Source organism: Columba livia, chromosome 2 (genome assembly GCF_036013475.1).
Source record: "Columba livia isolate bColLiv1 breed racing homer chromosome 2, bColLiv1.pat.W.v2, whole genome shotgun sequence".
Lineage (NCBI taxonomy): Eukaryota > Metazoa > Chordata > Aves > Columbiformes > Columbidae > Columba > Columba livia.
In genome coordinates, this window is record NC_088603.1 from 45,610,698 (window position 1) to 45,635,120 (window position 24,423).

The 24,423-nt window shown below is 46.7% G+C and overlaps 1 protein-coding gene across 2 annotated transcripts; it reads right to left on the reverse strand.

The window, feature by feature from the left end:
- Positions 1-987: 987 nt before the first annotated feature.
- MTURN (maturin, neural progenitor differentiation regulator homolog) lies at positions 988-24,422 on the reverse strand. 2 transcript variants are annotated; one of them, XM_065051678.1, is made up of 4 exons: positions 24,203-24,422; positions 18,209-18,331; positions 12,360-12,512; positions 988-1,825 (listed from the first exon to the last, which is right to left on the reverse strand). In XM_065051678.1, exons 1-3 carry the CDS (start codon positions 24,362-24,364, stop codon positions 12,402-12,404), a joined length of 396 nt encoding a protein of 131 aa, XP_064907750.1. In that variant the 5' UTR covers positions 24,365-24,422; the 3' UTR covers positions 988-1,825; positions 12,360-12,401. The 2 variants fall into 2 exon arrangements, with proteins under 2 accessions (XP_064907750.1, XP_064907749.1); XM_065051677.1 differs by lacking the exon at positions 988-1,825 and having other exon boundaries at positions 10,571-12,512; positions 24,203-24,421.
- Position 24,423: the final 1 nt, after the last annotated feature.

Consider the following 24,423-nt stretch of genomic DNA (forward strand, 5'->3'; position numbering starts at 1 on the left):
TTGTGAGAACTCAAGAACCCAGTTGTCCATTCAGAAGAATGTGGCCACCACTGCCATGGAACCCACAGGTCCAGCTACAAATGGCCAGTGTTGGCCAATTTCACCTGTGCATGCTGGCTGCTGGAGAGGTGAGTAATGGTTGTATACTCTGCTGCTGCCACGTGTTGTAAGACTCACTGGTCATCAGCAGTAGTGGCTACTGATGGTTAGGACTGCATGGAAGCAACACGGGGCATCCCCATTCCTCTGAGCTGCACTCCATTCTGTCCCTTTGTGGCCACCTATAGAAACAGAATTTTTTTTTACTGTGCTTAGCCTAAGTTTAACAAGGCAAAATAAGCTGGATCTGGAGACACTGAGGCTGCTTGAAAGTTTTCAGGAATTCTCATCTGTTTTCTTCAATGTAGAAAGTTCATTTGCCAGCATAGCTAATAAGGACATTGGTGATATCAGCAGTCTTTCCCTTCTCCTTGGAAGCTCCTCTGTTATCAAGGCTAACGAATCATTTAATGGGATATCGGGATTGCAGATTTACCCTATTTAAGTATCATTGCTGGCTAAGCGCGGCACATGCATTTTAAGACATGAAGGGTAAGTGATGGGCACTGACTGGAAGCTTTACTCTGCTGAGCAGCAGCTGTAAAGGCAAAGGAGAGCAGAGGTTCAGGGAGCTGCAAGACCACACAAGCCGCCCATCGGACATGCTGGCTTCAGTGGTAGTAGACAGAAACATGTTATTCGTCTCCTCTGTGTAATTTGCGTGCATGTCTAAACATCCGAAACAACAGCACCCGCCAGGCCGCTGCAGGTGGCTGAATGGCAGCATTTGGTGACTTCGCTTTGGTTGTATTAACTCTCAGCATTGTCATCCCATTAGGTCCCAGGCCTGAGCCTGGGTGAGCACAGGGCCATGCAGGCCTGGGCAGGTCCCTCATCTATGGGCAAGGCTCGCCATACATTGTACAAACAACCCTGCCGCGGGGCGAGTGGGAGGAAAGGAACTTTATTAGGAAGGAAAACACAATTTTTATTGTTCTGAAAAAACAGTTGGTGGTGAAAGCACCCAAGGTGTGATAACATGTACAAGTTCATGAACTGTGCAAAGGGACATGGTGACAAGCTGTGCCAAGAGGAGAGGGGATGTCAGCCACGGAGCTGCAGAAGTGCCTCATGCAGCAGCAAAGAGCCCTTGCTGTTGGCTGTGCTGGCCAGCTGGGTGTGGGGCACTGTGACAGCAAGCTGGTGCTTAGTCACAAGGATTTTGGGTCCTGCCAATGATTTTTTTGCCAAGGCAGAAGCAGCTGAGTGACAGAGGAGGGTGTCGGAGGTGGGCTGCAGTTCCCAGTGATAGCTGGTGCAGGACCAGGTGCACATCACCTCGCTGGGGGATGGTGAGGAGGAAGAAGAGGTGCAGTGGTTGTCACTCACAGGCACTTACTACAGCCACATTTGCCTGTGTGTTTTTCCACCAGATGCTGCTACGTCTCCACGTCCATTTCTGTTGCCTGCTCTAGCTGAGCCAGGCTGCACTCAGCTGCCACAAGGCCTTCTCCAGTCCCATCGCAGATCAAACCCATCCCCTTTTCCGCCAGTCCCTTGCTATGATGCCCTCTTCCTGGTCTTGGTCCTCTCATACCTCCTCTTTACCATTCCCTTTCCTTGTCTCACATATGCCACCAGCTCCTGAACTGTAGTCCACTTTCAGGTGGGGTCTGTGACCTCCCAGGTGCCTCCTCCTTGGCTCTTTCCCTTTGACTCAAGCTACAGCCTGCTGTCCCAGCTCACTGCTGGTGTTCCTCTGGGGCTGACTGTGCCAGCAACCCCCCTGTGAAGCAAGAGAAGTAACAAGCTGCTTTCATTGCTTTGTTTCCACAGTAACAAAAATGGCTTTTTTCCTTCCCCCTGCAAAAAATACCCCCCATCCCCCTTTTGAGACACCATCTCCAGCACTTCTTGCACACATCTGAAGACCCTAGGGATGGTAAGTCTATCCCTAGTTTCCCTTGAGCTCTTTTGTGTGCTGATGCATGACAGCAGGTTCTTGCAGCTGGTAGTATGCACCTTTGCTGACCTGCTGCTGTGCTGCAATCTTTTACAAGGGATGCTGCATGGGGCCAGTTATCTAATGAACTGCTCATGTGTGCGTGGGAGGATTCGGGGAGCGCTGATGAAGCCCCATTAGCAATCACATTGCTGGTTCTGCAGGTAGTCCCCTCCCTCCCTTTTTTGGATGACATGGCAAAGAAACTGCACATTGACAAAGCTAAAAGGAATTCAGCAAGAGCCTTGCTGTAGTGGTTCCCAGAAAGGTGCTTCCTGCTATCCCGCAGAGCTGGAAAAATGTGCACCCATGTGCTGGGACTTGGGGGAAGTTCTTCCATACAGTTTGAGAGGCCTCAGCAAGCATTTCATTATCCCTCTTTATATCTTCAGCTCATGGCTCGTTGCATCCATAAAACTGTCCTGCCCTCAGGCTCAGACATTTCACAGAGGTGAGAAAGGGTCCACGCATCTGTGCTTCACAATTTAGGCTTTGCATAAATAATTTTGTTGCGGTCTGCTATACTGACTTCAGAAGGCTGGAGAAAGATCAAAACCAGAGCTGGATTCATCAAGCTGAAGGCATACAGTTCCTACAGCCAGCAGCGCATGGGGGAGAGATGTGATTGGTATGGTGTTGAGCACTGCAGCTTGGAGGTCCACTGACAGCTGGGTGACCCACCAGCAGCCTTTGTCATGAGACATAAGGGGGCACAAACTCTCGATCTTGGCTCCCATAGCTCTGTGCTGCCACTCCCCATTGCTGCTACATGACTCACAGGCAGCTGAAAACCTTTCCTGATAAAGGTTTTGCAGAAACAAAGAAAGAAATACAGCAAGCAAGAAGTAACATAATAATAACAACAATAACAATGTCTTCAAGAAAAAGCCAATATAAAAACTTCCTACTTTTCATGAAATAAAAGAGATAGCACAAAGAGATACAAACTGGCACTGATTTTCTGTGTGAATTGCTGCATTTCCAGTACAATGTGTCCTCCTGAATGAAGCCTCCAAGTCTCACTTCTCATCAAATGCCTTTGCTGGAGCTGAGCGTGTGGTCCTTAAAGATACAGAGTAAAATGGAGAGCTGTGCTTGGGGGGGGAGCAGCTAAACAGTGGGGGAAAGAGGGGAAAGGGCAGCCACAGTCCTGGGCACACTGACCAGAAGAAAAACTGGGGAGAAAGAGGCATATTTTGCCAACTGCACTGCCAGTTATTTAGCCTGCAGCTGCAGCCGGGGAGGGAGAGAGCAGCACGTAGGGTGAATGCAAGCTCACGTCCACACAAGATAACTCATTTTCTCATTAGTGAGAAATGTAATGCACGCACTGACAGTGACCCATAGCCGAATGCAGCGCTAGTTTCAGGTCTCCCCATTGGGGTTGAGCATTTCCAGAAGTTGGCAGCAGGAATTAGGGTCTTGGTTTGGGCTTGATTGCCGGCATGTGCTGGGTAGGACTCACCATTTGCCATCTCCTCAGCACCCTTTAGCCTACATCTATGCTGATGCTTTGGGCCAAAACTCTTGTCCCTCTCCTAGTACTGTGGAAAGCTGACTGGACACGAAGTGGCTGTCCACGTCCTGCTTGTCAGCCTCAGGTCATCTGAACATGGCACAGCTTGGCTCCCCTACATGACCACTCCAACCCCAGAAGCTGAGAAGGTCCAAGGAAAACCAGCTCCACCCCCAGTCCTGACACGGCATTGCTCCTGATGCAGTGCAGTCCAGCCGCGGTCCCAGGAGGGACTGGGTACCCACCAAGGGGTGTTGGCACCAGCTCCCACTGCCCTACCCAGCTTTGATAATGCTGGCACCCATCTGCAGTCTGCTTCTGCCCCCTCCTCCCCATGGTCTTTCTCCATGGCAAGCTCTCAGCCCATCTGTCTCCAAAGCCGGATAGTTTTTGCCCCATGCCCTGATTCCTTCTTTCCTTATCTGACCCCTTCTCCAGCAGCAGCTGAGGTGGCAAGAGAGCAAAAGCAGGGTCTTGCAGGCTAGCAGCAAACTTGCTTTCATCATCCTTGCGATGCTACCATCGGCTTGAGTTGCTTCAAAACGTAGGCTCTGCTGACCTCTAGGGGACTGCTACAAAGCCAAAAGCAGAAAGGCTTCAAACTCATGGCATGCTACAACCCTTCATATGCTCTTAAGGAGCTCTGGGGTGGGTATAACAGCTGACACCCACTCCTGGGCCCTTTAGCACTACTACAGACTGTAAATAAAAACCTGCCTCCAACACTGCCCCTGCCATCACACCATTATAGCAGCAATACCTTAAGAAAAGTGTACAAGCAAGGTAAGGTTGTTGTGGAGAGATATTACCTGCTATCAGACTGCCCCATATAACCGCTGCTTTTATTTCAGCATGGTGAAGCACTTGGGAGTTTGAGATCTTGTGCCTTTCAGCCTCTTCTATATCAGTTTGTCTAATAAAAGGTACAAAAACCTTGCCTTGCTGTTACAACTACAGCACTACTCAGTGAAAAGCATGGAGGCATACACCTAGGGATTGGAAATAAAGGTAAATGTGCTGCTTTATGGCATTTCATCACTCGCTAAGCAAATGGTGGCAGAAAGAAGGAAGACAGAAGAAGGAACATGAAGACTTGTAGAAAGAAAGTGAAAATCTCCTGTGCTCCTTAAAACAGCACATGGAGCTGCTGGGGGGGGGGGGGGGGGGGGGCAACTCTGCATTTCCCAGTTGACTCTGCTTGACAACAACTGTGGTGGGTGAAAAAGCCTTACGCAGGACCCTACAGAGGCAACAGAAACTGCTAACCTCTAATGGATTTGTTCTCCTTGATACAGAGCCAAAACCCATCATAACCCTGAAATATCCTCATTTCTTGACTTGGGGAAGGCACGACATAACTCTGGAGAGCTGGAGTGTGGACAGACATGGACTGAGGCGAAAACTATGTGCATGGCCAAGTGCTCCCATCTGCAGCCGCCACTTGATGTGGGAGCTCTCCACTAGAGCAGGGCAGCTTCTTGTCCCTGGGCTGAGGTCCATATTAGCAGAGAGCTGCTGTTTAAGCTGCAGAACTCCACTTGACCTTCTGACGCAGGAAGAGTCCATCCAGCAGACCTGAGCAGGCAGCGGGCTCCAAGTAGCTGAACACATGGTGGGATCATCACCTTTTCCACAAGACCAGCTGTATCTGTAGCCAGAGCCTAATTGTCACTGTGGCTTCCACCATACACAAAGGTCTCTGAAGAGGCTGTGGGACTTCTGTTGCCAGCACCGCGCACCAACCTGAGGGAGTCAGTCCTGGCAGGCACTCCACCAGACACAGGAATGGCTTTAGAGCCAACACTGAGGGCTCTGGACACACCACAGGGCACGTAACTGGCACACTCCTACTGAGAGCTCGTGCCCTGGGAAGTGCCAAAAATAAAGTCAAAGTGCAAAGCTAAAGCACTTTTCCACAGGGTGGAAAATGTTCAACCCACAGAGTCTCATGACAAAAGCTAACGACTGACAGCACCCCTTCAACCAAATCAGGGTGAGGAGATGTCAAAACAGCAATTAAAAGTGGAGTGTTTAAAGAAAAGAGACAAATTAGTTGAAAAGAACCACCAATATTCATTTCAGCATCACTACATGTCTCTTAATTAGAACAGACGCCTCCCTCATCTGTGCAAAACAGAAGAGGACCTGGAAAGCCTGACGTACTGGCTCATCCACAAATACTACCACCAATTCCCATCTTCTGACAGCAATTCTACCACCTCAGACTGTGCCTAACTGAACTGCCCCAGCAGTTCTGGGTCCTGTCCTGCAAAGCAGGGCTTACTCTGCAGTGCCCAAAGCTCAGATTAAATCCTTTTCTCCTCCTTACAGCTGCAAACATCACGTTTATCCCACCACGCGCCAACACTGCCCAGGAAATGTAAGCCTCTCGTTCCCTTTGCCACACACATCGTAGTTATGCTTTAGTCCCTCAAAAATCCCTGTTTAGTTGATCTTGCTCACAGAGAAAAGACTTCATCGGTTATCAGTTTGGTAAGCTCTTTAATGGCAAGCTCATGGTGTAACAACGCTGCTGGATTCGATGCCTCGGTGGTGGGAGAGGAAGGAGGATCAGAAGAAAGGCAGGATTCCACTGAAGACCTACACCTTTTAAAGCATCAGTTAAAAGGGCAACATCTTTTGGCAACCCATTTCACAGCTTCATACTCCCAAAGACAGAGAGGTTTGCACGGTGTGGCGCAACACAGGTTTCTGCTTGGCATGTTGAGGTCTGCCTGGTCCCTGCACTCGTAAAGGAAAACCCGACAACAACAACAAAATTGCATTGACTGAAATCCAGAGCTGACATTTCCACCACCCCCAAAGATTAAAGCAGACATCTTTTACATGCAGTGTTAGCACAGATCTTTGCCTACACAAGCAACAGCATATCAGTACAGACGGAATTTCAAAGTTCGATGTCTTTTACATGAAACCAGTGAGCTTTGCTGTAGTCAGCAGTAACTAGTTCAAAGAGGTTTTTTTCTGCAGACCAATGAACACCCTTTTTGTTAATCTGTATATTTGTTTATGACCAAGCTTGTACTGACACTGCAGAGCTATGTGGCTCTGTAGAAAGTGGGGTTTGCAATAATGCAGATGCTCCTTTAGGCACTGCCCTTCTTTTTATTATTTTTTTTCAAAAAGCAATGAGGAAAAAGTCAAACATAGAGCATGTAAATGATAATTTGGCTTACTGAATGGGTGACTGCTGTAAGTGAAGAGGTTTCCCTCGTACACCTGCCACAGACACCAGATAGCAACAATGCAACTAAGTAAGTCTCAGAAGTCAAATAAAAACCCAAGGTGACAGGGTCTGCCCTCCGAGTCTTTCCCATCAGAGGTAAGGACCAAATTTAAGGAATCTGTTTATTTTAGTATTTGCCTCTGAAGTGATGTCCCTGAGCCTTCAGCTCCATGGTGACGCTGCAGGGACCACCTCAAGCCCAGCTTGCTGCAGGGTCACTCCTGCCTGGCTGTCACACCAAGGCTTCCCAGCTGCACAGGCTGCTGGGGAGGAGGGGAGGTCCTGCCAGAACTGAACACATAAAACAAAGCATTTCCCTCTGCTCAGCAATTTACACAAAGAGGCATGCAGCTAGAGCCCCTGAAGGGATCCTTCCTGATTTTCCATGTCCTGTAGCCAGACCAAAACCAGCCAGCACTGGGAAAGAGACCTGTAGGCTGGGCCAAGCTCCCCAGCAACCAGCAGCCAGAGGGGCCTCATTTTCTGGAAGCCCAGCCTGGAAAGCCTCAATGGGTCATGCCTTTCAGAGACTGGATTATTTAGCTAGGCATTGCTCCCTGTGAAAAGACCTTGGGTTTGGCACCTCTCTCCTGCGTAACTCCTGTCTGTCATGGACCAGTCATGGGTCCTCAAGGGATGACCCACTTTCCATGCCACCTCATCCCCCTGTGTTGCCTGTGCAGAGAGGACACTGTGGCTCAGTGGCACATTGTGCTGAACTGTGGCTCTCCCTGATGCACCTGGCTTGCAAGCTGTGGGAGATCAAAGGTGTTTCTCTCCCCGCTCCTCTGCTTCCCCTCTTCTAGGAGTGGGAATTTCTGAGAAGAACAGCGTGGTAAGGATGGACACAAGGATGGACACAGGGTAAGGATGGACAAAGGATGAGGATGGATGAAGCAGTAACAAAGGATGAGGATGGATGAAGCAGTAACATCACCTCCTGCCACAGCTAAACCTGACTGTAAAATACCCACAGGCTTCAGCCCTGGATCCCAGTGAAAGATCAGGAAACATGTTGAAAGAGCATGGCAGCTTTCCAAAGTAATATCCATAATGTTATTGTAATCATCTTTAGTGTCCCAGTCTCACATCCCACCCTGCAGAAGGGGAAAGGGCAGTTACCTACTACCTGATGTTGTAGCAGAATCTCCTCCCTGCTGTCCGCAGTCACCATCTCACATACCACACTTTACATGGGACACAGTATCAAGACGCAGCAGCTACCGTGCAGGTCACCGATGCAGGAACACTAAGTCTGGCTATTCCCATTCAAAGTGGCATTCTTACAACCATGCAACTTGCAAAAGCACAGCACTATGTACAGAGGGAAACTGCTGGGAAAACAGCCCAGAGCAGGGCAGGACATGGAGCTGATGCCTGGTAGGGTTCAGGTCATCACACTCAGTGGTGTGTTGTTCCTGAAGTGTGTGCAAGGGAAGTTTGCTTTTTTTTTAATCCCATGAGCAAGTCCTTTGAAGAGACAGTACTGTGCACCTAATAAAGCAGTTTTATGCTCCCTCATTGCTGCTTCTACCTGCTTACACAATATCATTAATAATAACGTTGGGGAAGAGAGGAGGACACTTTTTTGTTTGCCTTTTCTCCATCCTTTCCTCTCCCAACCATCTCAAAGTATGAATCAGGCAGGCCACTGACAGAAAAGCACAACCAAGTTCAAGGCCCCAGTAATGCCCAGAGCAGCTTTTTTGTAAACAGCATAGGTTCAGTAAGCAGATACTTGGCAGGATGGTTTGGGCTGCCTCAGAAATCTCAGCATTTCTCTGAAAGGGGTCTTTCCCACTCTTGCCCCCGCTACACAAACCAGTTGTTACACTTCTGAAATCTGCTCTTCCCTCTGGCATCCCTTGTATTTCTCACGCCCGAAGTAGTACTCTGCTCCTTGCATTCATGCAACTCATATTCAGAAGCAATAGTTTTGCAAGAGCCTCTGCTCTGGCATATTTATATTTAACCAGAGCATGAAATGCCTAAGAGAAAAGGGCAAAGGAAAAGGGAGGCTCTTCTGTGTCCTTTCCCTAATGGCTTGCTTTGAGGACAGGCAATCATAAGGCATACCTCTTTTCACCCACAGATCTAAAAGCACTTCATACACTGGTGAGCAAATAATACTAACAGCCCCTTTTACAAAAGGCTTAAGGTAGGACTTCCAAAGGAGTTACCCAGCTCCCACTGAATTTCATGGAAGCCTGGATGGATGACCGGAGGCCTGCCTTGAATTCCCAGCTGCTGACATCCACCTGAAGTTCAGGGCAAGGCAGTGGCAGAGCTCTGAACCCACATCTTGTCCCTGAGTCCTCTGGCTTGCAAGCCTTTTTGCACATGTTCACAAATCATGCGTCGCAGTCTGGCAGCTTAGACACTGGGTCATGCTACCCCTGGTTAATTACTAAATGACTACTAATCTCAGTATGTGGCGGGAGTGAGGGAAAAATAAAATACAAATACAAAAGTATTTTGTAATACAATTAATCCAGTTCCCCATGTCTTGCATTGCTTGGTAAGTATGGAACAAGTAACACAGTAATACAGAAATGTATTTGGTCAAAGTAAGCAATAAATATTTTTTGATAAAATACATTCTATATTAATGCTCATTCACATTTAATACACATGAAAATTAAATTTTCTATATATAAAACTCCAGTTTATTCTCAGTGTTGCCTGGTCATGCTTCAGTTCAGCAGCAGGGCCCATCACATTCGGCTCCCAGCAAAGCGAGAGGGAACAAGAGCGCTCAGCTCTCTGCAGGACCAAGCCTCACGCGTCCCCTGGAGTGCCCGGTCCTGCAGGTCCCGTATGAACAAAATCTTGCTGGCTTCAGTGGGAATTCTGCAGGGGTGAGTGCTGCAGAAGGGCCCCTGGCTGTCCAGCACATGTAGTCTGGTGTGGAAGTCACTCAAATAGCATACGGCATTCCAAAAAAAAAAAAAAGTGAGTTAATGAATACAGAAAATTATATATCTACATAACTTACAGTGTTATGTTTGCTTGCAACCATATTAATGCTCAACTGCTCGTTAACAATTCCATCAATATGCAGGAAAAGGCAGCGGAGTGCAGAACATACCACAACCTCCTGTATGCAATTACAAGCATTGGATCTTAAACTCACTCCTCATTTCATGAGTTCCTGCCTGTCCCACTGCCACCCAGAGCGCAATTCTTCACTGAGCTAGGTGGAGTCAATCCTCAGCACCTAGGCCAGTTCAGATTGCGTCCGCACCTCCGCCACGGGCCCCTGCAAGGGGTGCAAAAGGTGCTTTTTGGCCGCGGGTGCTCAGCTACCACCCCCATCCACCCCTGCACCCTCCCCACTGCTGCGCCGGCACTCGCCTGTGCAGCCACGCACGGAGCCAGATGGTGGGACTGATTCGCCTGGAAAACCGCCTGTCCGTATAAAGGCAAAGGGTTATTTCCCAGCCAGAACGCCGCCGCAGCCGTGGCCGAGGTTCGTGCAGACGCGCCCGGGGGTGCGTGCACCTGCACCCAAGCAAAACTGATGCAAGTGGCCAGCAAACCTGAAGAGCAGGACTTCGCCTCCAGCTTGTGCTACTGCAAATAACATCTTGCATTATGTTACAGCAGAGGAAAGTCAGCCCCCAAAAGATCTACTTGTGCGAGCCGCAACCAAAGGATTGGACGCTACTAAGAGAAAAGGTTCTCCCGAAGCAAGGCTCTGTTTAACGTTATGGCACCTGTTTCAGCTGGAGAGGAAAAAAAAAAACTTAGGGACTTAAAGCAGGGATGGAAACCACTGGTCTTACACTTTATTTTAGTAAGCAAAAAGCCTATTGCTGCTGTACAGTGTTATACAATGAACTGCCACGGTTCTCACGTCACTAGTCCATAAAAATGTGCTGCGACTATCATGTTTATGCCTGCATGCCGAAAGAATGTACAAAGTTGCATTAAGCTCTGTTTCTCTTCCACTTTTTGTTTCTTTTGTGTGTTCTTAGACTCCAACTTTTACAGTGTTGCAGACACTCTGTGCACACCCAGGTACCACACACCGTCACAGTTACGGAAGGTCTTTGCCCCAGGTTGGAAAAATCAAGTGCTGTGCATCTCTCAAGCCATCATCAGAAATGTAAACCACCAAGAAATCTTACTCCCTTGAAAAAAAAAAAACAATCTTTAAAAAAATCTACTGAAAAGGAGAGGTCGCTAACAGCAGGGTTTTCAAAATGGTGCGAGTTGTTTCTGGGAGTTGTCCAAGCATTTTCTCTGCGCTCACTTTTTGTTTTTATAAAGCTCATTCTGTATAAAAGGGCTTTTGAAGCGCGTGACCTTCATTTCGTGATTTTAAAAAAACTGGAAAAAAGGAGTAAATTTAGAAACATTTTGCTCAATTGTGGAAAACAGTTGTATTACAATAGAAACCCCTTTGCTTCTTCTATTTTCAGTACAAAAGGCAAGTAAACAAAGAGACCCTGCATCTTCACAGTCTGGCACTCATCTGAGTCACTTAAATATATGCAAAATAGGTATAAAATAGGAGAGGTCTTCTTTCCCTTTATACCAAGACCCCACCAAATCCCTTTGGGGAGCAAGTCTCCAGCTAAGTAAAACCTCACTAGCTTTTATATCAGCCAAAGTAGCAATATTTTAGCTCCCCTGTGACAAGGTGTAAATGCCTAGACTAGCTCAAAGGCTGGGGAGAAGAACAAGTCCAGCATGATTTTAAGAGCCAAGTGCTGGTTTATACCCCTTATGGCTTCAAAGTTAAGTTGCACTTTAATTCACAATGCCACAAGGTTTGTGTAATAATTTAGCAGTGTATTAAACACAGCAAAGCTTAAAGTTGGTTGTCATGCAGAAGTAAGACAGGCAATGGCTATTTTTCAATAGATTTGCACAAAAGCAGCATTTGGCTTTGGATCAAATGGTGTCAGAGTACCAGGGTTGGTTATAACATGTACTGCTGATAGGAATTACTCCCAGTTATTAAAGCAGCACTTGTAAACTCAGGTGTCAGGCAAAACAACATTAATACTCCTGACACCAACACTCCCCTGGATTTCCCATTATTTTTGTTAAGCCTCCATGTGAACTTCTGCAGTACCAACCGCTATTAAACTAGTGTTTTTCAGGAGAAATCTCTCCGAGTTTGGTACTTTGTCAAAAACCATAGCTGTTGAACTAAAAAGAAAAGCACAAGTCACGTTTGCTCTCTGTGCTGATGTCCACGGAAAGGTCACGGGTGAGGACTCGGTGCTCTCACCACACTCTTCCTACATTCTCGGTACTCTACATTCGTGTCAGTGAATGCTACTCTCAAACACAAATCGAAGAGACAAGTCAGCGACAAAACTACTTCTAGACTGATAATGGCAGAATGCTACCAAGACAACTCCATAGAAAACCCACTGAAGCAGGAGCAAAATTCAGGTCACTTCTTAGCAAAGCTCATCACAGATTATTATTGTTATTAATTTTTTGTTTAAACCATTTTGTAAAACTTTTATCCTGGGAGCCAGATATCCCCATGTGATGTGCTAATTCAAACAGGCTAACGTGGGACCACCTGACCCCACCTGGTACCAAAGGCTTCCGAATTTTTTTAGCTTCTCAGGGAATCACTGCTGACTGACACCCATCTGTTGGTGATCGGCTTCTGGTTCCTCTTCTTCCACATCTGCGTTATATTCTTCAAATGCATCATCATCGACATCTGGAAGCCCAAGTAACTACAAAGAAGAGAAAATACTGTGTAATAGTGAATTACGCACTCCTGCAGCTTCGCTGCAAACCTTCACACAATACCTATGTGCCACTTCTTGAAAGCCTCAAACTCTGGAATAACAGTACTGCATAATGATCTTGGCGCTCTCTCTCTCCCTCCTGTGACAGAAGGATTTGAAAATGCATCCTCACACCAAATTAAGTGCTCAGAGACTGGAAGATAAATAAAACCAAAGCAAAGCACTTGCAAAGAACTTTGTGCTCTTCCATGAGGTCGTATCACAAATTGTTGAGTATTTTGACTTGACAGTGGTTTAACTTCAGAAAAAAACATGGAAATACTATAGAAGAGGTTACCTTGGTTTAAGATTGTGTTTGGCAACCCTAAAACAGCCAAAGAAGAAAGCATCCTCATGCAGAACTGGCTAGTATGGAATAAGCAAGGAGACCCTAAAAACCTAAAGATCCTATCATGTTAAGTGTTTTTCCTGAACCCTTCACTCCTTCACACCAGATGAAGCCTTGCATGCTGGGTGAAGCCCTTGCAGTGAGAAATAGTGCGTATTCAACTCAAAATTGTCCGAGTTCCTTTAAATTTCTCCAAATTAGATTTGGGCTTGGGAAGAACTGCCAGCCCAAATTCCTTGGACAATGTTTGGATGCCTCCACCTGACAGTTCTGATCACTGCAAGGGCACTTGTTTGCTACAGGAAAAGGAGTGAACAGTGATGTTTGAACTTTTCCCCTCTCCTCCAAAAGGTTGCCAAGCCAACAGAAGTCGGGAAGGCAGATAAACCAAATAACAGTCAAAATAATGCATCTGTTGTGGAAATCTCATATTAGAATCCTACACTAGCAGCTAGTAATAGCCACAAAGCAAAATCACATGCCAGGCATCATTGGGAATACCACGTATTTGGCTTGCCAGGGCTGGAAGAGCAGCACAGATGCATGCAACACCCTGTTTGGAGAGTGACGCAGCTGTCAGCTCTTGAAAGAGGCAAAGCCCAGAAAAATCGGGAGGAGGGTGACACTCGCTAGGTGGTGGCATGAAAATGAGAAGGCTGTGACCAGGCAGATTTTTAGGGACCTAAACTAATTTAGCCTGTGATCGACATTCAAAATTATTCAGTGGACAGAAATACAGAGCACAAAATTAGCCTCTGGGTCCAATGAAGTACGAATTCCCCTGTGTCACTGGGAGAAAACCAGGTTTTTAGTTGCAGGGTTTCTTCAGCAGGGAAATGGAAAGAGAATTTGCTGACTAACCTCCACCCTTCACATTCTAAAAATACTTACACAGAGACCCCAAACTGAAAATGTTCTTGTTTTGTGAGCAGCACAAAGAGTAAATATTACTATGCTTAACTGAGCATGAAACTAGTTGGTTCATTTCCAGGATGTGGGGGTTTGTTTCATGTTGAAGCTAAAATTAAAATACTGAGCTTTTAAAATGCAAAAGCAAAGTCTCTAGACTTTCTTATCTACCAGTATTATTTCACTAAACTGATTGAGTGTATTTAAATTAAATGTGAATATTGTACTGCTCCATTTATATCACCTGGCAGAAACACTCTTGATCACATTTTTTTTCCCAGCTCTGGTCATAATTCCTCCTTGATTTACACGGAAATGAGCCACATGAGTCTTCATTTTATGGTACACCATAAGCCTTTCCTGTGCAAAATTAGCACGGAAAACACAACATATACCATGAAAACCGCAAAGACACACGCAATCCCAAAGGATGGGGAGCACATCCTGCTTTTCACACATCCCTTCTCCCTTTGCGCAGCTCTCCTCTCCCTGGTGCAGCGTAAATCAGAGTGATGCTGCAGATGTCAGCAATTTTATGGAGTGTATGAAGGATTGGGATGGGATGGGATGGGATGGGATGGGATGGGATGGGATGGGATGGGATGGGATGGGATGGGATGGGATGGGATGGGATGGGATGGGCTGCTCCTCCAAAAGAAGCACAGTTTTGCTCTCTCATGGACACTTTAGGACCTTGCAAGGCACCAAGGACCTCAGCCATGCCGGTCCTGCTTTTAGGGGTCCCATCTCGCTGCTTCCCACAGGACTTTGGTCTCTCACTGCTGTTAACCCCTTACAGCTCTCTGGATTGCACTGACAAATTGGCCAACATCTTGACCCAAGGAGGAAGAATCAGGGTCCAAAGTGCAGGTAGCTCTACAAACACCAGGCCAAAGGAGAAGGAAGCAGTATGAAAGATGAGGACAAAGTAAGATTATGAAGGTGGCCTGAGTTGTCCCTGGACTGACTCCCACCTTGTCTTCTTTCACACTACTTTCAGTTTCTAGTCCGTATCTACTTTATATATTGAAGTATCAGCTAAGTGGCAGACTGGAAAGGGCTTTAATGGAAAGTGAAAACAAAGAGGTAAAACAGGAAAGGGGTGTAGAAAGAGAGAGCTGATCCATCAGCTAACTAGGCAAGGGGAACAAAACTGCCAGGTGGGGACACATGGGGAGAAGGAGGACAGGAGGGTGGCAAGCAGGGAGGACCACAGCAGCAGCAGCACCTGAACTACACCTATTTATTCCTGCTGGCCAAAGTACCCATCTGGAGGTAAAGCACAGGTCACTGGGACCCATATGAATTAAATATGGGATAAATGGCTTTTAAACTGCAGACCCCACTTGGGATGTAGGCTTTTTATGCTGAAGGTGATCTCGATGCGGGAGCCCTGGAATTTGCTGCTGAATTGTACAACTCGTGTTTTGGTTCTCTGCAAAATCTGCCAGTCGGTGCAATGTCCCTCAGGCATTTTTTTATTTTTCACTTGTCTTTCTTATCTCTTTCAAAGTACCCTGATTTTATACAAATAACCTAGCAGATGTTAAGTTCCAAACTTACGAAAGCAGAGTGGCATTGCCTCCCACCAAAAGCTGATGCAGAAACATGCTGAAAAATAAGCCAAATACAAGACCAAGCTTTAGCGGTCCACACTGTGCTACACTAGTGATAACGAGGTTCTGTCAAATCCCGGTGTGAAGGGCTCAGTCTCCAGGCAGATGTGCTTACAAACACCAGCACGGACACCTCTGGCACCAGAGAGACAAAAGCACCAGAGGAGCTGGGATGCTCTGAGGCAAATAGTGGTATTTTAGCCCAGTGCTATTGATATCATTTCATGTACCTGTGCGGTGTCTGGCACTGTTGGATGCTCCCTGAACAAGTAGATAATAAGGCAAATCACAGAGTTTTGTGGTAACTGAGCCAGGAAGGCAGTAACAGGCAGAGACAACATGCCCCCCACCACCTTCAGCAGAGAAACAGCTTGACTTTGTCTGGAGCAGGATTTAGAGATGCAGTTTAGCTGTTGAGGGTTAACCAACACTTTAAAAAAGCCTCATCTAAATAAATATCCTGTATTTATGTATCACTATGTTTATGCCCAGAAAACATGCTGACATTCAGCAGCAGTTTTTCCTAAACGGCCATTTTTCAAACTGAAATTTGCCAGTCTGGTCTCTGACAGCAAACTCCACTGGGATGGCGTAGAAGAAATGCCCTCCAAATGCACTGCTACCTCCAAGCTGACAGCAAGGTGGTTTCAGCAGCAAAACAGGTCCAGCAGAGAAAGCATGGGGGACAGCGCAATGTACTGCCAAGTAAATAATTTCTCAAAACTGAGGAAAAGTGGCTTTGTTCTGGCAAAGGTCTGAGGGTGCAAAATAACTGTTTCCATACATCTACTCTAACATTCTTCACTTTTAAAAATCTATCCTGCCATGCATGTGCTATTTTTAATAATTACAGTAAGGGAAAAATGTCAATACGTTCCTTATTAGTCTACACACAACCATACCTCAAATGATAAACTCACTTTTCTTATGCTGATGAAAATCTCTCAGTACTAGGTCAAAGGCAAATCCGAGAAACTAAATCTTTGTGGTGCATCCAAGAGAAAATGAAGAGGTACTTGATTACAATCTGCAAGAGGTCTCTGACAACTGAGGACGCTGGTTTTGAGCAGACAAAAGCATGATGAAATTCAACAGCTAGGACATGAAACTAGAAAAATGCAGATTGCAAATAAAAGAGTTTTTCACAGTAGCCTAATTAATGATGAGAAGAAAAAGTGCCCAGCAGTGTTGTATCCTTTAAGTTACCTGAAGACTTTACATCAAGACTGGATGTCTTCGGAAAAGACACCCTCCAGGCTCAACCACAACTTATGTTCTTGGCTGTGGGAATCATGGGGTGAAATGTGATGTATTAATGAAGGGCCCAGACTAAATGAGCATAATGGTTCCCCTTGCTTTGAACCTTTTCATTCTGAAGAGCAGCTTAACTTGGTTTGTCTGAAGCAAATTTCTCAGTAACTTAAGCTATGCTGAAATAAATGTGGTTTAAATGAAATAAGCGATCTGTACCAATTTAATTAAGTCTTTTTGAAGTCCTCCTTAGCCAAACCAATGGAAGTTTCTCCTCAAAGACACAGCTTTTCTGAGCAGGAGAAAACAGCTATGAAGATCCAAGAGCTGAATATTGTTCTGGGAAACATATTTATATTTTTGTATGTTTTCACAATTACAAGCAGCTGTACTGACAGATCAGATTTCCAGTCCTTTCTAAGAAAAGTGTGCATCTGTTCTATTTATTTCCAGTCTCTCAAAGGATTATTTAAAACGATGCTCTTTTATGTCGACCAGCTGTGGCGGTGCATGGCAAGGCAAAGCAAGGGTGTAACACAGGGAGGGCCAGTGTTTTCATACTGGCACTCCAGGCCCTCCCTTTCACTATAAAATACTTGGGATACATTTTCAGTCTTCTCGATTAGTCAGCCAGAAAGAGAGAGGAAGGAAAACGGTCTACATTTTGAGCATAAAAACATCCATCGTCAGCTTTCCCATGGACATCATGGGAGTGTGGTTCTGGCAATGAACCTCTGTGCTGTGCTTTGCACCAGCCCATTACTCAGCCCCAGGCACTCAAAAGAAGAGGCTGTGCAAAGGGAGGACTTGGCAAAAGTGAAGGACAACAGCCAGCCTGAGTCACCTCACCCTGATGAAACCCAGACTTTCACCCAAATCGTAGTGTTAAACAAGAACAGAGAAAGCTGAGTAGCAGCAAAACAGAAAAATACAAGCTCCCCTCCCAAAAAAAACACAGTTTCTGCTCCAACTTCTCAGGCAGTGACCAAACTGGTGTTTGCAAATACCAAGTGGCAACCATCCTAACAGCAAAACTTGGACCACCCCTAAAATAAAACAAACCACTCCGAGGAGAGACTGTACTTCGAACTTCCAGAGGTTTACTTTCGCCATTCAAATCCTTGCAAAACTCCCCAGTTCCAGCACCAGGAAACGACTCTGCCACAAACAAAGTCCAGCGGCTCGCATCCTGTTGTTTCTGGGAGTCAGCACTGCACCAGCGGGACACGAGCCCCCGGGGCCGCTGCCACCGGCTGCCGCAACAGCTGGCCTCCCACCCCACGCGGGAATCTCACCCTCTCAAACGCAGAGACAGAAATAGAGAGGCAGCTGGCTTCCAGGAAACAATTTCTAGTTGCCTGATAGTGGCTTGCGTGCTAACACCCCTGTGCGCAGGCAGCTGACTGGTGATGTTAAGTCCCTGCAGATGAAAAACCATCTTGCGCCCTCTGGCGCTACCCTATTAAAAGTCACAGGTAACTGTCAATGTTCAGAAGTAAAAAAAGAGAGATACTTACAGGTCTGAAGGATTTGAAGACTTTTTCCAATATTTCATGGAGCGTCTTTTTCCCGCAGGAGGAGATGTAATCCTGTGCGAGCTGCAGAAAAGGTAAGCAGTCCTCACTTTCGCTCCACACATGCTGAAAGCCAACAGCAACACAAGAAAGAAAAGGCATTAACAGGAATTCACACCAGCCTTTCCACGTGTTTTACAAGGTGACATGTTGTAAACATCTGCCAAAGTACATGGGGCCTCCTGCACTTCAGACCTGTACTGGGGGTCTGCAGGCTGTTCCCAGACACACTTCTGTGGAGGAACCCGGATTTTATTGATGCAATGCATCAGAAAGCAGAGAAATTGATCCAGAAGGGAAAACACCTTATGACTGCACCAGCAACAAAGGGTATGCACACCTTGCACATACACATTTTACAAGTAAAGGTGTTTGTGTTTGACATCAGCCCTACTCAGACCTGGATGTCACGTTGGATTTTCTCCTCTTTTGCATCATCCGCTGCAAGAGAGCCCTCAACAAGAGCTAAAGCATCTCTACGTCTTACTGGCATTAGTGCAAGAGTGATGCAACCCTGGAAGTGGAACCTGATGTGTAATTATCTTGACGATGAAGAAGATGCAAAATATACCCACAGGTAAGACACAGAGCCAAGTAGAGACATTTGGGCACTCGGAACATCCTGACACTTCATGCCTCCCTCCCTAGTTTGAGGTTTACTCCTCCTGGAGCCAAATCTTCTTTTCCCAGGCAGGCACATATAAAACTATTTGGGATGTTCCTCTCATCTTGCTCTTACTTTGGAGATGCTGGTTCCCCAGCCTGGTTTTGTGCAGCCTTATTCTGCTGCTATAAGGCTGTTTGAAAGAGAGCTGGTGAGGGATGGTGGAAGCACTCAGGCAACAATCCATCTTGCACACAAGTGCAGCCCGCAGCACAAGCTAACCCAGACTTTTAAAGACCTTCTTTTTGAAGACTTTATTCACTGGACTGTCTTAGGCAGTCTGCTACACAGGGAAGTGTAATACTACTAAACTGGTTTGAGGCTCTTATACCTCTATTTTTGCACAGCAGCTCTCTTCCCCAAAGTGTTGTGCAGCTTTTTTACTGTGCTATAAACAGTAAAGAAAACAGTAAACAGAAAGAGGAGGGTCTCTCTGAGGCTTAACTAACATTCAGGGAAAGAGCAAGAACAACGGATGTTTCAATCCCCAACACAAGGCTTGCATGTCGCCTTCCTGTTCAGTGGCGAATACCTGCCAGGGATGCAGTTTCACACTTATCAAAAGAAAACACTACTTAATATCACCTAAGCTGCATCTTTAAGACGAAAAATGCAACTGCTTTGCTATGAGCCTCACTTGACCTACATTTTCTTTTCTGATTGTTGCATCTTACAAGCATAGAGAAATGTTTTGCTATGACAAGAGCCCTGCCTTACTGAGTAGGTTCTGCTCTTTCCGTCTAACCAGACTAATTTCTTAAACAGTCTGGCAATAAAAATAAGTTCCTTACAGTCTTGCTAACTCTCAAAGGCACATACCACAAGTCTCATGATACTTCATGCCATCTTAAGAGTCATGGGCCTTGTAGTCCTATATAAATATACAACCAAATCTCAGCTCCTGTTTACCAAAAAAAAAAAAAAAAAGTCTGCATTTCGTGATTTCTATGGCCTAAAAAGGCAGAAGGTACATGAAGTGAACCCAAATGAACCCTCTTTAAAATATCAAATGAACACTTTCAAATCGCAACACTTTAAGAACAGCCTCAAGATTCTGGAGGCCTGGCCCACTATTTCTTAATACTTGGGTTAGCAATAACCATTTATTTACTTCTAAACTTAGCATCAAACTTAAGAGCTGGATGTTGCAGTTTGGCAATTCATGGCTCATGCTAAACCTGCTGTAATTGTTTATATGTATAAAATGATTATGAGTGCTAACATCCTGATTCTTGTTTAAATTGTGGCTTCTTCTGACTACCAGAGCTACACACAGGAGCTTACACAGAAATGAAAATCAGGCCCAGCCCTTTTATAAATCATAGCTAGTTTGCTCCCCAGGGAAAGTTAACCCCATGTTGTCTTATCACATTTTTACAGCCTCTTTTCAAGCTGCACCACGTTTTAGACTCCAGTGTAAATTTGTTAGCGCTAGCACAGAATAAGATCATCTATCACAAGGGGCCTTTGAAGGTACTTTCCTGCACAGCATCATAAGGCAATAAGCAAGTAAGGCTTCCAACAATTGCCAGGTCTGCAGAAGATTTAAAAGTTTTAGCTGTAGCAACGAACAGACTATGAAAGGTCTCACCTGCCACTAGTGCATGCATCTCATTTGGAAATGGCTTGATTTCATTTTCCCTCCCAAGAAAAATCCTCAACTGTGATAAAGACACCGGTTATAACTCCTACATATTCAGCTGCATCTACAGTTCGCTGTGGACGTTCTGCTCTGCACTGAGGCAGTGCAGGAACTGAGTCTCACCACTGACTCAAGCATCTCCAGAGTAACCTGCAAAAGGAATTTTGGCCTCTCAAAATAAAAACAAATGTAATTTGAGGATTCTGCTCTTGTTTAGAAAGTTAGAGCAGTCAGTGAGGCTGCACATCTGGAGATGCTTTTCCTGGAAAAACCCTGGTGCCTGAGAAGCTCTTTGCAGTGGGATAAGGGCTGCTGGCAAACCTGTGGGCCATAGTGCTCAGCCATGCCTATGCAATTAAAAAAATATTAACCTCATCATCTGAGTATGTGTTTTCCAGGCTTGCCCAGTTTCGCTCACAGTTGCTTTGTGTCGCTACAAAAGCACACAGCCACTAATTTCCACCTCAGCTGACCTAGGATCACGGTTGAATTATTTAGTTCAGCATCTACACGCAGCGCATAGCTGAGGCAATTCATACGGTTGCTCTGGAGGGGGTTGCTTTCCCTCACACCTTTAAATAATTTGGTGTTGCTAGATGACAGAGTCACTTGCTGGACCACGTTTTTCTAACCAGCCCACCTGCTGTGCATGGCAGTAAAACTTATTTTTCTTTGTGAGAAGAATTCGACTTGTAGAAAATAATCAGACTCACTGACTCTGTTCTAAAAAAATGTACAGGAGATCTTGCATCAAGCTGGCATCATATTTTTGTTTGATCAGTTACTTTGAACACCAGCAGTAACGTGGTGACAAAACAAATGACAGACTACAAGGAATAGCATCGCAACCTTTGCCCTCATTGTTTATGGCTCTGTAAGTCCAATGAATTTTTTGAGACTACCACGAGCCTCAGGAGCCAAATTATACATAGTTCAGCTGTCTAAAATGCTGATTCAGAGAGTTTTAGTGTCCAGGTGATACTGAAAATGACAACAGGCATCAAGATGGGTCTTCTGCATCCCTAGCATGTTAAAAACCTAGCTCTAAGATTCCTTTACAGGAAATTAAAATTGTACGATTGCTGTGATCTGGAATCTCTGATTTTATACAAAATTCTGAGTTATTCTCCCCCAGATTGCATCTTGGCAACCTTTCCATGTTTTTCTCCTCTTCCCTTTTCAGTTCATCATGCCCATCATTTCCTCCTTACAAGTGGGTTATCATGGACTTCTCTGGCACCTCCTACATAGCTTTTTAAGTTGCATTATCATGAAATGAAGACATAAAGAAAGAGAACAAGAATACCAGGCACCAGATGCTTATTAAATGTGAGGCTCCTTTATAAGAGTCACAGGGTGCAAAAAGGCTCTAAGTGTGCCACCATGAATTCTGTTTATATTTACTCACTTTCACACTCCATTGTGTTACTGGAGCCATGAAACAAGGCTCAAGTGCAAATGAGCATCAGTCCCCTGGCTTGCATTAAGTCTCTTTAAAATAAACTTTAGCCTGTAATTGCACACAGAAAGGAAACTTATCTTCTGGAACATAAAAAAAGAAACTGACTGGAAAAAAAAGAAGAGACAGCCAAGCTATGAGCAGAAAAGCCCCACAGTGCACCAGGAGCAGAAAACATGATGCTGTTGAATCAGCTCATTAGTGGTTCTTAATCACATTAAAGAGACACCACAACATGAAAAGAATTAAGAATGACACCTATCTGCCTGTCTTAAAAGTATTATTACTACAAAAAGTGCCTCAAGTAATCAGGACAAAAAAAAAAAAAGACAGAAGAAAATGCTGCCTCTGTTTTGCTGCTGTTTACGTTCTGCATTTGATAGGGGTTGACCCTTTTGCTCAGTTTTACTATTGGCAGCTTTGATGGGGAGTCCAAAGCAACCCTGGAATGAAAATATTTGCCAAAAAAAAAAAAAAAAAGAGGGAAAATGTGGTTGCAAACCCAGAAAAATTGGCCAGAGTTGGAAGCATGGAAATAGGGTCTAAAACTGCTTAAGATTTCTTTTTAAGTTGACTAGATTTTGCTTTGAAAGTGTTTGCTTGATTATTGACTAGCCTATAAAGAAACAATACATATCTAAGAAAAATAATGAGCTTTCTTCACAATTTCTGCTTTTATTAGCATCCAATCACAGCTTTAGCCTAGTTCTGCATTGGATCTGTATGTATCCCTGCTTAAGAGTCCAGCAGGCACGGCCCTTTCTGGGCACTGGCATCACTAGAAGGGAACAAGCACCCAGGTTCAAGAGGCTCATAGATGCTTGGAGATGGATATGCAGGGCTAGTCCCACCATGGACCAGGAGAATTCACACCCTGAGATGCTCCACTGCCACGGCTGCGACCAAAGGTCTCATGTATCCCTGGAGAGATGCATAACTAAACTCCGGATAACTTCTTTTGTAATTCAGCATGACCATTTGCCCGACACGATAAATTAACGTCCTGCTCGCCAAGATTTGTGGTCTTGAAGAAGTCACTTCACTGCTCTTTGTTTCCATGAGCCCACCTGTCAAATGGGTTCTTACTGCACTTACCTGTTGGAAAGCGAATCAATGAACATTTGTCAAGCAGGTGGAGGGATGAAAGTTGCTCTGAGAAGGGAAGGACCTACAACATTCCTACAATAATGGACTGTGCTAGGAGCTATTTATTTTTTTTTTTAAATAAAATAAAGTCCTTTATTTGCCGTTAGCTGGAGGGTTGCAGACTACATACCCCGTGGAGAGGTGCTGCTTTTTGATTACTCTTCTTGCACTTCTTCTCACCACCGAGAGGGCTGGGGGGAAGGTGAACAACCCAACCCACCCCCTCTCATCCCAAATCCACGGGTTGTTTTGCCGGTGCCTTTTCCGCGCAAACTTGACGCTGAAGTCCGCGGGGTGCGGGGCGGGGACGCGGCGGCACCAAGGCCGGCACCTGCCCGGGTCCCCCAGTCCCGGCGGGCCCTGGGGAGCGGCGGGGGGGGGCGGAGGGGTGGCCCGGCCCTCCTGTCATCCTGACTCCATTTTATTCCTACCCATTCTCCATTTGCCGTGACAGCCCTGCCAGCCCGCCCGTCCCTGCGCCGTGCCCGGGCACCCCGGCAGGATGGAGGGGCCGCGGGGGGAGCGGCAGCTGCAGCCCCCGCGGGGCGCTGGAGGAGCGAGGAGGGGCTCTCAGCCCTCCTGCCCGCGGAGCCCACAGCCTCCCCGGGCTGGGGTGATGGGGGAGGCGGGGGGCTCTCTGCCCGCAGCCCTACCCGCGGGGCCGCCCCGCACCGCCAGCGGACTCCATTTTGCAGATTGTGGTGCGCGCTGGGGAGGATGCCCCCCGCCCCCCGCCCTGTCCCCGCCACCCCCGGCCCACACGCCGGGCTCCCCTGCAGCCCACAGCACCACCACCCTGCATCCCCCATCCCTCCGCCCCTCCGGGGCACGGCCCCGTCCTCCGCCCCCCTCCCCCTTCGGGTGCTCCCCCAAGCACCGGGGACCCGCACGGACAGAGGAGGGGGATGTCCCAGAGCGGTGCAGGGGGTGCCCGCCCGTGCATGCACACGCATGGATACCCACGCACGCCCGTGACTACTCCCCACCCCCATCCCCCCTTTCCCGGTCCCCTCCCGGGTCACTCACGAAATTGTCGCCGCAGGCGGCCTCCGGGCAGAGCACGTAGAAGGAGACGCCGGGCTCGGCGTAGAAGTCCATGCGCCGCTCCGTCTCCTCGGCGGCGATGAGCTGGAAGGGCGTGCGGGCGCACCACCGCTCCGCCGCCTCCGCCAGCGCCTCGAAAGCCATCGCCGCCGCCGCCGCCGCTCCGCGCCCGCCCGCGCCGCCCCGCGCGCACCGCGCCGCCC

Excerpts from the sequence above, each read along its gene's own strand:
- MTURN (XM_065051678.1), bottom strand. The coding sequence starts at position 24,364 with ATGGCTTTCGAGGCGCTGGCGGAGGCGGCGGAGCGGTGGTGCGCCCGC. Across the intron at positions 18,332-24,202 it reads CCGCCTGCGGCGACAATTTC|CATGTGTGGAGCGAAAGTGA; the intron begins GTGAGTGACCCG and ends GTTGGCTTTCAG. Across the intron at positions 12,513-18,208 it reads TCTTCAAATCCTTCAGACCT|TTACTTGGGCTTCCAGATGT; the intron begins GTAAGTATCTCT and ends TCTTCTTTGTAG.